General features: G+C 44.3%; 1 protein-coding gene across 3 annotated transcripts in view; it reads right to left on the bottom strand.

Moving 5' to 3' along the window:
• Window positions 1-4,164: 4,164 nt before the first annotated feature.
• The window catches only part of LOC106574093 (lysine-specific demethylase 4B), an 84,772-nt gene continuing 72,168 nt past the window's right edge, over window positions 4,165-16,768 (bottom strand). For all 3 annotated transcript variants that reach the window (XM_045697357.1, XM_045697359.1, XM_045697358.1), the window contains exons 19-22: window positions 16,401-16,571; window positions 14,636-14,755; window positions 6,222-6,314; window positions 4,165-5,898 (exon numbers count right to left, since the gene is read on the bottom strand). In XM_045697357.1, coding sequence (XP_045553313.1) covers window positions 5,410-5,898; window positions 6,222-6,314; window positions 14,636-14,755; window positions 16,401-16,571 — 873 coding nt within the window. In that variant the 3' untranslated portion in view covers window positions 4,165-5,409. The remainder of the gene's footprint in view (window positions 5,899-6,221; window positions 6,315-14,635; window positions 14,756-16,400; window positions 16,572-16,768) is intronic.

Below are 16,768 nucleotides of genomic sequence, written 5' to 3'. Positions count from 1 at the left end.
GATAATGTATTGGGCTTATAGCCTACTGCACAAACCTCATTGCTACAGTACTGTTTTTAATAAGTTAACGTTGCAAAGGGTTACGTTTCTGAAGTCATGTAAAAAAAAATAAAAAAAAATAATAATAATCTGAGCCATAGACCTCGGCTTGCATTTTGACTCAGAAAGTGATCTTGACCTGGAAAAGGTTGGTGACCACTGGTGTAGGGGGTAACAAGCCAGGGGCAAGGTTTTTGTTTTGGTATTTGCCACCGCCATCTTTCACATCCCTCCACCAACACACACAGTTATGGTTGCAATGTGCATCACTTTGAAAAGCTAGTCTCCCTCTTTTCACAGTCCACACACAAGGGCAGCATGCAATCGTGATACCAGTGAAACTGTACACATTGTACAGTTGGATGATGTTGGGATGAGAATGAACATACAGTACATTTACATTTGACATTTCCAGCAGCAAGTAGGGTTAAGTGCCTTGCTCAAGGGCACATCAACAGATTCTTCACCTAGTCGGCTCAGGGATTTGAACCAGCAACCTTCCGGTTACTGGCCAAACGCTCTTAACCGCTAGGCTACATACAGGCAGTATGGCATCTTGTAAGATCATAATATGCATGTTCCATTAACAAAAACACAGCTCTATATGAGTCACAACTCAGGGGACTGCCATGAGCAGACTTGTGTACCAACCACACATGCTAATAATAATCTTCATAAATCCAGCAAGTCTCATCTAATAGGAACACCACATTGTTTATGCATTCGGCCTACATTCCCAACAAATGACGTGCGAAGATCAGCAATAATACCAGCGCTCGTGTTTACATTAGCGTTAGGAGGAAAAGCATTCACAATCAATTCTTTAGCAGGGTAGAGGGAAATGACTACCGAGTGCGGCCCTTCATGTCCTTTAGAAACATTCCCCTCTACACGAAATACATTTCTCCTCAGTGTCCCTGAAATGATAACATCTCACATTATTATTAAGCAAGCGCCATGCTTGTTGAAAAGTTTATATAAATTAACACATTTGAGGGGCAAGAAAGACCTCCAATAACCGTTCAATATTCAGTCTAAATATATTGCTCTGGTCTAGTCTTGACACCGTTTTTATTTTTCTCATAGAGATAATTCAAAAGACTTTCAATCTGAAATTGATCACACGAAACAACAACAAAAAATCTCCAAAGAGCTAGCCTGGGGAAACAGGAAGCAATAATTCCCCTTCACCCACATAAGGAAGAAACCCTTGAGGCTAAGCACAGTCTTAATTCGCTCTGACTGGTGTTGGGCACGAGAGGTCACTTCAGATATTATTGGCCTGCAACTACTGCGCTCCATTTCCTAGTCAAATCTTCACTTTGGTCACATCTGCATTTAAACAAAGTAATTTAGGCCTACAGTAGACTAAATACAGGCCTGTATATTATATTTCTATAGAGAAGACTGCAGTTTTTGATTGCCGTGGGAAGTAGGGGTGCTGCAGCACCCCCTGATAAATAATATAAAATACATGCAGTACCAGTCAAAAGTTTGGACACACCTATTCATTTCCAGGGGTTTTCTTTATTTTACTATTTTCTACATTGTAGAATAATATTGAAGACAAACTATTAAATAACACATAGGAATTTATTTCCTTCTTAATGCGTTTGAGCCAATCAGTTGTGTTATGACAAGGTATAGGTGGTATACAGAAGATAGCCCTATTTGGTAAAAGACCAAGTCCATATTATGGCAAGAACAGCTCAAATAAGCAGAGAAACAACAGTCCATCATTACTTTAAGACATGAAGGTCAGTCAATCCGGAAAATTTCAAGAACTTTGAAAGTTTCTTCAAGTGCAGTCGCAAAAACCATCAAGTGCTATGATGAAACTGGCTCTCATGAGGAACGCCACAGGAAAGGAAGACCAAGAGTTACTACTGCTGCAGAGGATAAGTTCATTAGAGTTAACTGCACTTCAGATTGCAGCCCAGATAAATGCTTCAGCGAGTTCAAGTAACAGACACATCTCAACATCAACTGTTCAGAGGAGACTGTGTGAATCAGGCCTTCATGGTCACGGATTCCCTCGGTACTGCTGCTAATTCCGTTCACCAGCTCCGGAGGTCTACGTCACCGGCCTTACATTGTTTAAGGGATATATCAGTAAAGACCACCTCTTCCAGGGCAGTAAGAGACACTATATTACATTGTTTAAGGGATATATCAGTAAAGACCACCTCTTCCAGGGCAGTAAGAGACACCATATTACATTGTTTAAGAGATATACCAGTAAAGACCACCTCTTCCAGGGCAGTAAGAGACACTATATTTCTCTCTATACTCAGCCAGGGGGCAGAAGAATCATGTCTAAACCAATTGAGGATGAGGCGAAATGCTAACGCCTGGCAATACAATCTAAAGTTTACAATGAAGTTTACAATGGATAGTCCTATTTGTTTCCCTCTTTGAAAATGTGTTAATTTTATCTGGGACCGTTTACCTTCCCATATACATTTTGAAACCACACTATGATTTGTATCCCAATAGCCAGAACACAAAGTTTTCAGCAGGACCACAGATAAACCGACAAGCCTCTATTGAATTTCCCGCCATTGGACTACAGCCTATCACCAAAGACAGTAGATTCTGTGCTATCACTTGCTGCACAAACTGTATTCCTGCAAGAGGTGGTCTATGGCAAGGTTATCCAAACTCGGTCCTGCTTTGGGAAACCCTCGTTTACAGGGGGTGGTCTTGTCACATACACTGGATAGGAGTAGTGAAATGTGTTGTTAATACAGGGTCAGCCATGGTAGTACAGAGTCAGCCATGGTAGTACAGGGTCAGCCATGGTAGTACAGGGTCAGCCATGGTAGTACAGGGTCAGCCATGGTAGTACAGATTCAGCCATGGTAGTACAGGGTCAGCCATGGTAGTACAGGGTCAGCCATGGTAGTGCAGGGTCAGCCATGGTAGTACGGGGTCAGCCATGGTAGTACGGGGTCAGCCATGGTAGTACAGGGTCAGCCATGGTAGTACAGGGTCAGCCATGGTAGTACAGAGTCAGCCATGGTAGTACAGGGTCAGCCATGGTAGTGCAGGGTCAGCCATGGTAGTGCAGGGTCAGCCATGGTAGTACAGGGTCAGCCATGGTAGTACAGGGTCAGCCATGGTAGTACAGAGTCAGTCATGGTAGTACAGAGTCAGTCATGGTAGTACAGAGTCAGCCATGGTAGTACAGGGTCAGCCATGGTAGTACAGAGTCAGCCATGGTAGTACAGAGTCAGCCATGGTAGTACAGCGCCCCTGCTCAAGAGCACATACATATTTAGCTTGTCGGCTATTCAAACCAGCGACCTTTCGGTTAATGGCCCAACGCTCTAACCGCTAGGCTCCCTGTCACATACAATTAAACTAAATTATTGTTGACTACAATAAAAGAAAACTCATCGTTCCACTAGTTTCAATTCACAATTTAATAAAACTGAATTACATTTGTAATCTACTATATTCATTAACAGTTTTGCTTTATTGGGTTCATCTTTCGTATAATAACAAAATTATTGCAATCTGAATCTGAAACCAATATAGATATTTTAATCCACTCTCTTCAAACTTCATTGCTGAAAAGAGCATCAAAATATGAACTAACATTTTTTCCAAGTCAAGACACAGGGCATTGGATTGGTGCACAAGTATGGTTGGGGGGAGTTTTCACCATATTCTTCACACCAGTCCACTACTTACACCAGTCCACTACTTACACCAGTCCACTACTTACACCAGTCCATTACTTACACCAGTCCACTCCTTTAAAACCACGAAGGGGAATGTATGAGAGCACAGTTTTAGAGAAGGGTAGAGAATTCGACGGCAAGCTACACTTGGCAGATGAGGAGAAATACACTTAAGGGCAGTAAGAATCAATGCTGACCCCCTATGGGCTTTGGAACACTTTCCCCCTCCTTTAAAACACAAGCCTCTTTGGGATTCTGCTTGTGTTATTGCCAGAGAACAGCGGAGCAGTAACAGCCATAGTTAGACCTCCGCTGAGCTCAAACCGCATTGGCCTGCAGGGAATGAGTGGTGTGCAGGATGAGCAAGGACAGACAGAGGAGGAGAGCGGGATAAGAGATGGGTTATAAACATGCAAAAGTAAAGGAACACTACACAAGCTGGCTATAACAACTCAGTTTAATTCCTATGAAATAAAGCCTCTTCACAGTTGTTTCCACATAGGAACATTGATCTGTCATGACATTCTATTGTAATAACAGTTCAATGACATGGCTAGTATGACATGAACAGATTTGATTCACACACAAGGCTTGCACTATGTATAATGTGACTGGGGGTATGAGAAACATGCTTCCTCAGTCATCCAGGATAGCACCTCTATAAAGATAGTTAACATACCATTTGAAAATGCAGGTTTTGTTTACCAGAGTAGAAATTCAATTTACGCCTCTAAAATCTCCAAAAATAAGGATAATAATTTCATAATCAAAGCATTTTCTCAGATCACCTCGTGAGGTTAAAATATTCACAAAATAAACATAGAAAGAATAGTCATACGAACAAACAACGTCGAATAGTAACATTGATTTTACGAAGAATGCTACAAAACAAGGCCAGAGAAGTTCTGGAGTTGGAAAATGTGAGTCGTGAACATGATGGGTTTGGGTTTGTTCGATACAGGGACATATTCAGAACTACTGCAACACATCTTCACAAAATTCAATGGTTCTGCAATAAAGTGTAACTACCATGGTGGTTGCATTCCCCCCAAAAAATGTTTTATCTTTGTACAAGGATTTTATATCAATATATGAATAAGACATTTAAATACTTGTCAACCCCCCTGTAATACATCCCCACCCTTTTCCCAGGACCTCTCACAAACAAAAATACATTATTGAAACTGTACACAATTATTCTGTCCATATGCTGTTCTGTTGTTACATTGTAAGCGGTTGGTATAGCTTCTATTAAAAAATAGTTCTTGCTGGTTTCATAGATTCAACACAAAAAAGCTGACGCACGTAGACTGCTGATGTCACCGTTCTGTAAAAGCGGGTAAATAAATGGATAGAAAGAGGTACGGTGTTGATGCTTCTGAGTCTATTCATGTCTATACATTTTGCGTTTTGCACAATGGCAGAGACACACAGCAGTGGAAAAGAAGCCTTCTCTTCCGCTGCAGTTCTAGGAACAGCCCATAACCACACCACAGCAGTGAGAACCCCCCCACCCCACCCACCCTAAAAGAAAAATACATGCAACTGAGGAGTGCTTTATCTGCATTCTGTAGCAGATGCTACTGTCTATCACTTAGCCTCCTTTAGCATAGATTACATTATCTTTCCTAGCATTAGCTTAGCTCCTGTTAGCCTAGCTATTACGGCAGAGTGGTGCGTCTCATTAAAACAGGGGCCCGGGGCCATCTTCCTGAGGGGGGAAGTGTGTATTGAGCAGCGTCTCCATGTAGGACACGTAGCTGGAGCTGGGCGTGTAAGCTTCACCCTGCTCCTGGAAGGGCATGGACCTGGCTGTGTAAGCTTCACCCTGGTCCTGGAAGGGCACGGCTGGGGAGAGGGGCGGCAGAGGGGCGGCTAGGGCCGACGGGGCTGGGAGAGGATCAGTGAGAGTTGGCATTGGGGTGAGGGTGGGCTCGGAGATGGGTATTGCCAGAGCCTGGGTGAGGGTAAGGGCGCTGATATCAGTGTTGGAGGGACCAGGAGCATGGTTGGGTGTGTGAGGTGTAATACTGTGAGGTACAGGGCCTGTAGCTGGGGGTTGGCATCCGGGGTCCATTGGTGCTTGAGTTGTGGGGTGAGGGGCGGGGAGGCGAGGCCTCTTGGCTGCCTGTGGTTCGTCTCCTGACAGAAGGGCTTCCTGGGTTGGTATTGCCTAGACAGGAAGAGACAGCTTATGGTCAAAACAGTTGCATGGCATCCACATGATCACTTCTCTCCAATGTTTAGCTCCTACACCCTTCAAACCCCTACAACCAGACAGTAAGGATGGATATTTCAGGAGCATCACGTAAAATCCGCATTTTAGAAAAGGGCTCAACACAGCCATGACTGACAACACCACAACGTAGTGTGGAATAACATGATGAATCTCTTCTCTCCAGCCCACCCCTGCCTCCCTCCCTCTCTCCCCAGCCCACCCCTGCCTCCCTCCCTCTCTCCCCAGCCCTAGTGGGTGGGCGTCAGGTGGTCTCGTACCAGACGAGTGCAGACCCTCTTGGGCAGGTCCTGCTCCAGCGAATGGATCTCTGTTTGCTTCAGTAACAGCTGGGACTCATCTTGGAACTCCACCTGAAAAGGGGAGAAGAGAGAGATGGAAAGAGAGAGTGGGAGAGTTAATTAAGGGTCATACTCAAAACAACACAAAAAACAACAAAGCCCAGGATTGTCAGGACAAAATCCAGTAACGGAATTTGAAGACGCCCTTTGTGCCATGTTGTCTTGATGTGTGTGACTCTCGTGTGGCTCTGCCGTGTCGTGTGGCTCTGTCGTGTGTACAAATGTGTGTGAGAGATACAGTGAGGGAAAAAAGTATTTGATCCCCTGCTGATTTTGTACGTTTGCCCACTGACAAAGAAATATCAGTCTATAAATTTAATGGTAGGTTTATTTGAACAGTGAGAGACAGAATAACAACAAAAATATCCAGAAAAACGCATGTCAAAAATGTAATACATTTATTTGCATTTTAATGAGGGAAATAAGTATTTGACCCCCTCTGCAAAACATGACTTAGTACTTGGTGGCAAAAACCTTGTTGGCAATCACAGAGGTCAGACGTTTCTTGTAGTTGGCCACCAGGTTTGCACACATCTCAGGAGGGATTTTGTCCCACTCCTCTTTGCAGATCTTCTCCAAGTCATTAAGGTTTCGAGGCTGACGTTTGGCAACTCGAACCTTCAGCTCCCTCCACAGATTTTCTATGGGATTAAGGTCTGGAGACTGGCTAGGCCACTCCAGGACCTGAATGTGCTTCTTCTTGAGCCACTCTGTTGCCTTGGCCGTGTGTTTTGGGTCATTGTCATGCTGGAATACCCATCCACGACCCATTTTCAATGCCCTGGCTGAGGGAAGGAGGTTCTCACCCAAGATTTGACGGTACATGGCCCCGTCCATCGTCCCTTTGATGCGGTGAAGTTGTCCTGTCCCCTTAGCAGAAAAACACCCCCAAAGCATAATGTTTCCACCTCCATGTTTGACGGTGGGGATGGTGTTCTTGGGGTCATAGGCAGCATTCCTCCTCCTCCAAACACGGCGAGTTGAGTTGATGCCAAAAAGCTCAATTTTTGTCTCATCTGACCACAGCACTTTCACCCTGTTGTCCACTGAATCATTCAGATGTTCATTGGCAAACTTCAGACGGGCATGTATATGTGCTTTCTTGAGCAGGGAGGACCTTGCGGGCGCTGCAGGATTTCAGTCCTTCACGGCGTAGTGTGTTACCAATTGTTTTCTTGGTGACTATGGTCCCAGCTGCCTTGAGATCATTGACAAGATCCTCCCGTGTAGTTCTGGGCTGATTCCTCACCGTTCTCATGATCATTGCAACTCCACGAGGTGATGAGATCTTGCATGGAGCCCCAGTCCGAGGGAGATTGACAGTTATTTTGTGTTTCTTCCATTTGCGAATAATCGCACCAACTGTTGTCACCTTCTCACCAAGCTGCTTGGCGATGGTCTTGGAGCTCATTCCAGCCTTGTGCAAGTCTACAATCTTGTCCCTGACATCCTTGGAGAGCTCTTTGGTCTTGGCCATGGTGGAGAGTTTGGAATCTGATTGATTGATTGCTTCTGTGGACAGGTGTCTTTTATACAGGTAACAAGCTGAGATTAGGAGCACTCCCTTTAAGAGTGTGCTCCTAATCTCAGCTCGTTACCTGTATAAAAGACACCGGGGAGCCAGAAATATTTCTGATTGAGAGGGGGTCAAATACTTATTTCCCTCATTAAAATGCAAATCAATTTATAACATTTTTGACATGCGTTTTTCTGGATTTTTTTGTTGTTATTCTGTCTCTCACTGTTCAAATAAACCTACCATTAAAATTATAGACTGATAATTTCTTTGTCAGTGGGCAAACGTACAAAATCAGCAGGGGATCAAATACTTTTTCCCCTCACTGTAGGTGATTAGCCAGCATCATTAGCATGAGGGAGAGTGGGAGAGAGAGACAACACATATAAGCACAGTGAAACTCTGAGATTAGCGCACACACACACACACACACCCTCCTCCCCAGTCCCATCCTGTGATTAGAAACACATACACACAGAGGCATAACCATATAGTCACATGCATACTACATCCAGTCAGAGCAACACACTGATTTAGGCTCCCGAGTGGCGCAGTGGTCTAAGACACTGCATCTCAGTGCGAGACGCGTCACTACAGACACCCTGGTTCGAATCCAGGCTGTATCACAACCGGCTGTGATTGGGAGTCCCATAGGGCTGCGCACAATTGGCCCAGTGTCGTCCAGGTTTGGCCGGTGTAGGCCATCACTGTAAATAAGAATTTGTTCTTAACTGACTTGCCTAGTTAAATAAAAAATACATTGATGGTCTGTGTGATCCTAAACCAGAGTAGTACACTACATGGCCAAAAGTATGTAGATTCGGCTATTTCAGCCACATCCGTTGTTAACAGGTGTATAAAATCGAGCACACAGCCATGCAATCTCCATAGACAAACATTGGCAGTAGAATGGCCTGACTGAAGAGCTCAGTGACTTTCAACATGGCACCGTCATAGGATGCCAACTTTACAACAAGTCAGTTTGTCAAATTTCTGCCCCGGTCAACTGTAAGAGATATTATTGTGATACAACTGTTAGAGTTATTGTGAAGTGGAAATGTCTAGGAGAAACAAAGGCTCAGCCGGGAAGTGGTAGGCCACTTAAGCTCACAGAATTGGACAGACGAGTGCTGAAGTGCGTAGCGTATAAAAATTGCCTGTCCTCGGCTGCAACACTCACTAACGAGATTTAAACTGCCACCGGAAGAAACCTCAGCACAATAACTTTGTCAGGAAATGGGTTTCCATGGCCGAGCAGCCGCACACAAGCCTAAGATTAGCTGACGCTTGGCATTGCGCATGGTGGAGTGGTGAATCACGCTTCACCATCTGGCCATTGGACAATCTAATCTGGGTTTGGCTAATGTTAGGAGAACGCTACCTGCCCTAATGCATAGTGCCAACTGTAAAGTTTGGTGAAGGAGGAATAATGGTCTGGGGATGTTGTTCATGTTTCGGGCCCCTTAGCTCCAGTGTAGGGAAATATTAATGCTACAGCATACAATGACATTCTAGACAATTCTGTGCTTCTATCTTTGTGGCAACAGTTTAGGGAAGGCACTTTCCTGTTTCAGCATGACAATGCCCCCGTGCACAGAGCGAGGTCCATACAGAAATGGTTTGTCGAGATCAGTGTGGAAGAACTGGCCTGCACAGAGCCCTGACCTCAAACCCACTGAACACTGACTGTGAGACGCCTAATCGCCCAACATCAGTTGCCTGACCTCACTAATGCTATTGTGGCTGAATAGAAGCAAGTCCCCGCAGCAATGTTACCACATCTAGTGGAAAGCCTTCCCAGAAGAGTGGAGGCTGTTATAGCAGCAAAGGGGGGGACCAACTTCATATTAATGCCCATGATTTTAGAATGAGATGTTGGACGAACCATGTAGTGTATGTGGGCGTGTGCCATTTGTCTTGTCATATCACCCATCGCCCAGGCTGAGAGTGTGGAAGAGCTCACAAGGCTCTGTGTGTGTGTGTGTACACATCATGTGTGTTCAGAGGAGTTGTGTTCCTCCAGTACCAGGGACCTCTCCTCTAAGCTTTATACCTCGTAAGCACTCTGTGCGTCGCACCATAAATTCTCCACACGCACCTCCAATGCTAACACTCTCGACTACTTTTGAATGTCCGCTGCAGTAAGATACTCTGCCATAATCTACAAGAGCGGCATCATTTTCAGATAAACACTCAGGTAAACACTGTGCTGGAAACATTCAGGTAAGCACTGTGCTGGAAACATTGAGGTAAACACTGTGCTGGAAACATTGAGGTAAACACTGTGCTGGAAGGTCAAAGTAATCTAAGTTGTGGTGTAAAAAAAGCTTCAGCTGTAGAACCAACTTGGTGCAGGGCTGGGGGTTCAATGTAGATGGAGTGGGCCATTAGAAAGACTACCTGAAGTTGTCATAAGGACATTTTAAGGGAAATAAATAGTTCTTAACCCATCCATGCATCCTAGAATATATAATGAAAATATACAGTGGCACCACCTTTTTTATTTATAAAAAAATAATAATAATAATAAAAAAGAAATATATATATATATTTTTTTTTTCACCTTTATTTAACTTCTTAAAGTGTAGGGGGCAGTATTTTCACGGCTGGATGAAAAACCCAAATTAAACTGGTTACTACTCTGGCCCAGAAATATGCATATTATTAGTAGATTTGGATAGAAAACACTCTGAAGTTTCTAAAACTATTTGAATGGTGTCTGTGAGTATAACAGAACTCATATGGCAGGCAAAAACCTGAGAAAAATTCAACCAGGAAGTGGGAGATCTGAGAATTGTAGTTCTTTCTAATCCCTATTGAAACTACAGTGTCTGTGGGGTAACATTGCACTTCCTAAGGCTTCCATTGGCTGTCAAAAGCCTTCAGAAAGTTTTTTCATCGTTGTCCTGTTCCCGGGCAGAGAATAGGAGCTCAGTCAATGAGTGGACTGCCTGGGGACAAAGAGATTGGTGATGCGAGATCCCACGAGTGCACCTTTCCTTCTTTTTTTTTGTTCTGGAATGAATACGCTATTGTCCGGTTTGAATATTATCGCATTTTTACGTTAAAAATACCATAAAGATTGATCGTAAACAACATTTGACATGCTTCTAAGAACGGTAAGCTGATTTAAAATCTGACACAGCGGTTGCATAAAGGAGTACTGTATCTATAATTCTTAAAATAATTGTTATGTATTTTGTCAACATTTATGATGAGTATTTTTGTAAATTCATGTGCTCATTCACCGGATGTTTTGGTGGGAATACATTTTCTGAACATCACGCGCCAATGTAAAATGCTGTTTTTGGATATAAATATGAACTTTATCGAACAAAACATATATGTATTGTGTAACATGATGTCCTAGGAGTGTCATCTGATGAAGATCGTCAAAGGTTAGTGCTTCATTTAGCTGTGTTTTGGGTTTTTGTGACATATCTCCTTGCTTGGAAAATGGCTGTGTGGTTATTTTTGTCTATGTACTCTCCTAACATAATCTAATGTTTTGCTTTCGCTGTGAAGCCCTTTTGAAATCGGACAATGTAGTTAAATTAACCTCTATGGGCTAGGTGGGATGCTTGCGTCCCACCTACTCAACAGCCAGTGTAATCCCGTGGCGCGATATTCAAATACCTTAGAAATGCTATTACTTCAATTTCTCAAACATATGACTATTTTACACCATTTTAAAAGACAAGACTCTCGTTAATCTAACCACACTGTCCGATTTCAAAAAGGCTTTACAACGAAAGCAAAACATTAGATTATGTCAGCAGAGTACCCAGCCAGAAATAATCAGACACCCATTTTTCAAGCTAGCATATAATGTCACATAAACCCAAACCACAGCTAAATGCAGCACTAACCTTTGATGATCTTCATCAGATGACAATCCTAGGACATTATGTTATACAATACATGCATGTTTTGTTCAATCAAGTTCATATTTATATCAAAAAACAGCTTTTTACATTAGAATGTGACTAGCATGTGACTAGCATTCCCACCGAACACTTCCGGTGAATTTACTAAATTACTCACGATAAACGTTCACAAAAAACATAACAATTATTTTAAGAATTATAGATACAGAACTCCTTTATGCATTCGCTATGTCCGATTTTAAAATAGCTTTTCGGTGAAAGCACATTTTGCAATATTCTGAGTAGATAGCCCGGCCATCACAGGCTAGCTATTTTGACACCCACCAAGTGTGTCACTCACCAAACTAAGATTTACTATTAGAAAAGTTTGATTACCTTTGCTGTTCTTCGTCAGAATGCACTCCCAGGACTTCTACTTCAATAACAAATGTTGGTTTGGTTCAAAATAATCCATAGTTATATCCAAATAGCGGCGTTTTGTTTGTGCGTTCAAGACACTATCCGAAGGGTGACGCGCCCGACGTGTTTCGTGACAAAACAATTCAAAATATTCCATTATCGTACTTCGAAGCATGTCAAACGCTGTTTAAAATCAATTTTTATGTCATTTTTCTCGTAAAAAATCGATAATATTCCGACCGGGAGTCGTTGTTTTCGTTCAAAGAGAGAGAAAGTAAACATGGTGTCGGCTCGTGCATGCGCCTCCAGTCTCATTGTCCTCAGATCGACCACTATCCAAATGCACTAATGTTTTTCAGCCATGGCCTGCAAAGCCACCATTCATCGTTCTGGCGCCTTCTGAGAGTCTATGGGAGAGTTAGAAAATGTCACGTTATGCCAGAGATCCCCTGTTTTGGTTAGAGATGATCAAGAAGGCCAAGAAATAGTCAGAGAGAGCGCTTCCTGTTTGCAATCTTCTCAGGTTTTGGCCTGCCAAATGAGTTCTGTTATACTCACAGACACCATTCAAACAGTTTTAGAAACTTTAGGGTGTTTTCTATCCAAATCAAACAATTATATGCATATTCTAGTTACTGGGCAGGAGTAGTAACCAGATTAAATCGGGTACGTTTTTTATCCGGCCGTGCAAATACTGCCCCCTATCCCCAACAGGTTAAGGAGAAGTGTATCTTTAAAATGGTGTAAAATAGTCGTATGTTTGAGAAATTGAAATTAGGATATTTTTGCTGTTTTGTACTTCGCGCCATGCTATTTCACTGGCTGTTGAATAGTGTGGGACAGTCACGTCCCACCTTGCCCAGAGAAGTTAACCAGGTAAGCTAGTTGAGAACAAGTTCTCATTTACAACTGCAACCTGGCCAAGATAGAGCAAAGCAGTGCGACAAAAAACAACACAGTTACACATAAACAAACGTACAGTCAATAACACAAAAGAAAGATCGATTTTTCTATGTACAGTGTGTGCAAATGTAGAAGAGTAGAGAGGTAGGCAATAAATAGGCCATGGAGGCGAAATAATTACAATTTAGCATTAACACTGGAGTGATAGATGTACAGATGATGATGTGCAAGTAGAGATACTGGCGTGCAAAAGAGCAAGAGGGTAAGTAATAATATGGGGATGAGGTAGTTGGGTGTGCTATTTGCAGATGGGCTGTGTACAGGTACAGTGATCGGTAAGCTGCCCTGACAGCTGATGCTTAAAGTTAGTGAGGGAGATATAAGACTCCAGCTTCAGTGATTTTGTCTTTGGCAGCAGAGAACCGGAAGGAAAGGCGGCCAAAGAGGTGTTGGCTTTGGGGATGACCAGTGAAATATACCTGCTGGAGCACGTGCTACGGGTGGGTGTTGCTATGGTGACCAGTGAGCTAAAATAAGGTGGGGCTTTACCTAGCAAAGACGTATAAATGACCTGGAGCCAGTGGGTTTGGCGACGGATATGTAGCGAGGACCAGCCAATGAGAGCATACAGGTCGCAGTGGTGGGTAGTATATGGGGCTTTGGTGACAAAACAGATGGCACTGTGATAGACTGCATCCAGTTTGCTGAGTAGAGTGTTGGAGGCTATTTTGTAAATGACATCGCCAAAGTCGAGGATCGGTAGGATGGTCAGTTTTACGAGGGTATGTTTGGCAGCATGAGGGAAGGATGCTTTGTTGCGAAATAGGATGCCAATTCTAGATTTAACTTTGGATTGGAGATGTTTGATGTGAGTCTGGAAGAAGAGTTTACAGTCTAACCAGACACCTAGGTATTTGTAGTTGTCCACATATTCTAAGTCAGAACCGTCCAGAGTAGTGATGCTGGACGGGCGGGAGGGTGCGGGCAGCGATAGGTTGAAGAGCATGCACTTAAAAAAACACCTAGCCCTCTGATATGCACTGTTAACTTTCTGATCGCCTAAATCTGTGAGATGTTTTCAAACCTCCAACGTAGTCTCATGTGGAGATGAGCTACATTGATTTGAATCCATTTACATACCCAGTCCTTTCAGATCTACAAGGAGATACACAAGGTGTGCAGGCACTAACATCCCCAGATTCAACCAATCAACTTGACCTTAGTGAACATCTAGTCAAATGGCTACCCAGACTATTTGTATTGCCCCCCCCCCACCACTGCCACTCTCTGTTGTCATCTATGCATAGTCACTGTAATAACTCTACCTACATGTACATACTGCCTCAACTAACCGGCACCCCCCTGTATACATTGTTATTTTTTACTGCTGCTCTTTATTTACTTTTTACTTTTCTCTCTTATTCTTATCCGTATTTTTTTTAAACTGCACTGTTGGTTAGGGGCTCGTAAGTAAGCATTTCACTGTACGGTCTACACCTGTTGTATTTGGCGCATGTGACTAATACAATTTGATTTGATTTAGTGCTGGGCTGGAACACGGGGCTAATGGGCTAGTTGGTTGACAAGGTAGAGTGAAGGGAGTGTACGGGGGGCAACGCTACTCTCACCTGGAAGTACTTGTGCACGTGGTCCTTGACGTAGGAGGCGTTGAGCGCCTGGCCCTCCATGTTGTGGACCAACATCAGCTCGCCAGTCTCTGGGGGGCCGTTACGAAGACAGTCGTGACTCTGGAGGGAGAGAACGGAGTGACTGATTTGAGGAACAGGTTAAGATTTGATGCATCTAACATATTCACTAGATATGTCATTCTATAGCCACTGCTTTGACTTGTCATTATGTTGTCACTATGTCAACACATATCATGGTCACCTCACCATGGCTGAGACTGACAGAGAGGTGTAGAGAGAGACTGACAGAGAGGTGTAGAGAAAGGCTGACAGAGAGAGAGGCTGGCAGACAGGTGTAGAGAGGCTGGCTGACAGAGAGAGAGAGAGAGAGAGAGGCTGGCTGACAGACAGAGAGAGAGAGAGAGGCTGGCTGACAGACAGAGAGAGAGAGAGAGAGAGAGGCTGGCTGACAGACAGACAGAGAGAGAGAGGCTGGCTGACAGACAGAGAGAGAGAGAGAGGCTGGCTGACAGACAGACAGAGAGAGAGAGAGGCTGGCTGACAGACAGACAGCCTCTCTCTCTCTCTCTGTCTGTCTGTCAGCCAGCCTCTCTCTCTGTCTGTCTGTCTGTCTGTCAGCCAGCCTCTCTCTCTGTCTGTCTGTCTGTCAGCCAGCCTCTCTCTCTCTGTCTGTCTGTCTGTCTGTCAGTCAGCCAGCCTCTCTCTGTCTGTCTGTCTGTCTGTCTGTCTGTCTGTCTGTCTGTCTGTCTGTCTGTCTGTCTGTCTGTCAGCCAGCCTCTCTCTCTCTCTGTCTGTCTGTCTGTCAGCCAGCCTCTCTCTGTCTGTCTGTCAGCCAGCCTCTCTCTGTCTCTCTGTCTGTCTGTCTGTCTGTCTGTCTGCCAGCCAGCCTCTCTCTCTCTGTCTGTCTGTCTGTCAGCCAGCCTCTCTGTCTGTCTGTCTGTCTGTCAGTCAGCCAGCCTCTCTGTCTGTCTGTCTGTCTGTCTGTCAGCCAGCCTCTCTCTCTCGTTCGTCTGTCTGTCAGCCAGCCTCTCTCGTCTGTCTGTCAGCCAGCCTCTCTCTGTCTTCTGTTGTCTGTCTGTTGTGTCTGTCTGTCTGTCTGTCTGCCAGCCAGCCTCTCTCTCTCTGTCTGTCTGTCTGTCAGCCAGCCTCTCTGTCTGTCTGTCTGTCTGTCAGAGAGAGAGAGGCTGGCTGGCTGGCTGGCAGGCAGGCAGACAGACAGACAGACAGACAGACAGACAGACAGACAGACAGACAGACAGACAGACAGACAGACAGACAGACAGACAGACAGACAGACAGACAGACAGACAGACAGACAGACAGACAGACAGACAGACAGACAGACAGACAGACAGACAGACAGACAGACAGACAGACAGACAGACAGACAGACAGACAGACAGACAGACAGACAGACAGACAGACAGACAGACAGACAGACGAGACAGACAGACAGACAGACAGACAGACAGACAGACAGACAGACAGACAGACAGACAGACAGACAGACAGACAGACAGACAGACAGACAGACAGACAGACAGACAGACAGACAGACAGACAGACAGACAGACAGACAGACAGACAGACAGACAGACAGACAGACAGACAGACAGACAGACAGACAGACAGACAGACAGACAGACAGACAGACAGACGAGAGAGAGAGAGAGAGAGAGAGAGAGAGAGAGAGAGAGAGGATGACTGACAGGCAGACAGAGAGGCTGTAGAGAGAGGGACTCACCACAATGTTCTCGGGGAAGATGTTGTCACAGTAGGAGCCGTCATCATAGTTGACCTCGTAGAAGGTTTGTGAAGTCATGCCAATGATGGTGCAGGGGTAGAACCAGCCATCGATGTTCCGACCAATTACTTTCTGGCCAAGAGAAAACTCCCCCCTTGGCCCCGCCCTTGCCTAGAGAGAGGGACGAGTGTGAAAATATAAACTATTTGAATTTAATCTATTGTCATTCTATTTCTATGGTGCTAGAGCAGTTATTCAAAGACAGTGTTATATATTTCATGGCACATGGCGGACAAAACATTAAGGACTCCTGCTCTTTCCATGACTAAGATTATCCACATGAATGCTATGATACCTTATTGATGTCA

Source organism: Salmo salar, chromosome ssa16 (genome assembly GCF_905237065.1).
Source record: "Salmo salar chromosome ssa16, Ssal_v3.1, whole genome shotgun sequence".
Lineage (NCBI taxonomy): Eukaryota > Metazoa > Chordata > Actinopteri > Salmoniformes > Salmonidae > Salmo > Salmo salar.
The sequence above is the reverse complement of the archived record's forward strand: the minus strand, read 5'-3'. Positions and strand labels throughout refer to the sequence as shown.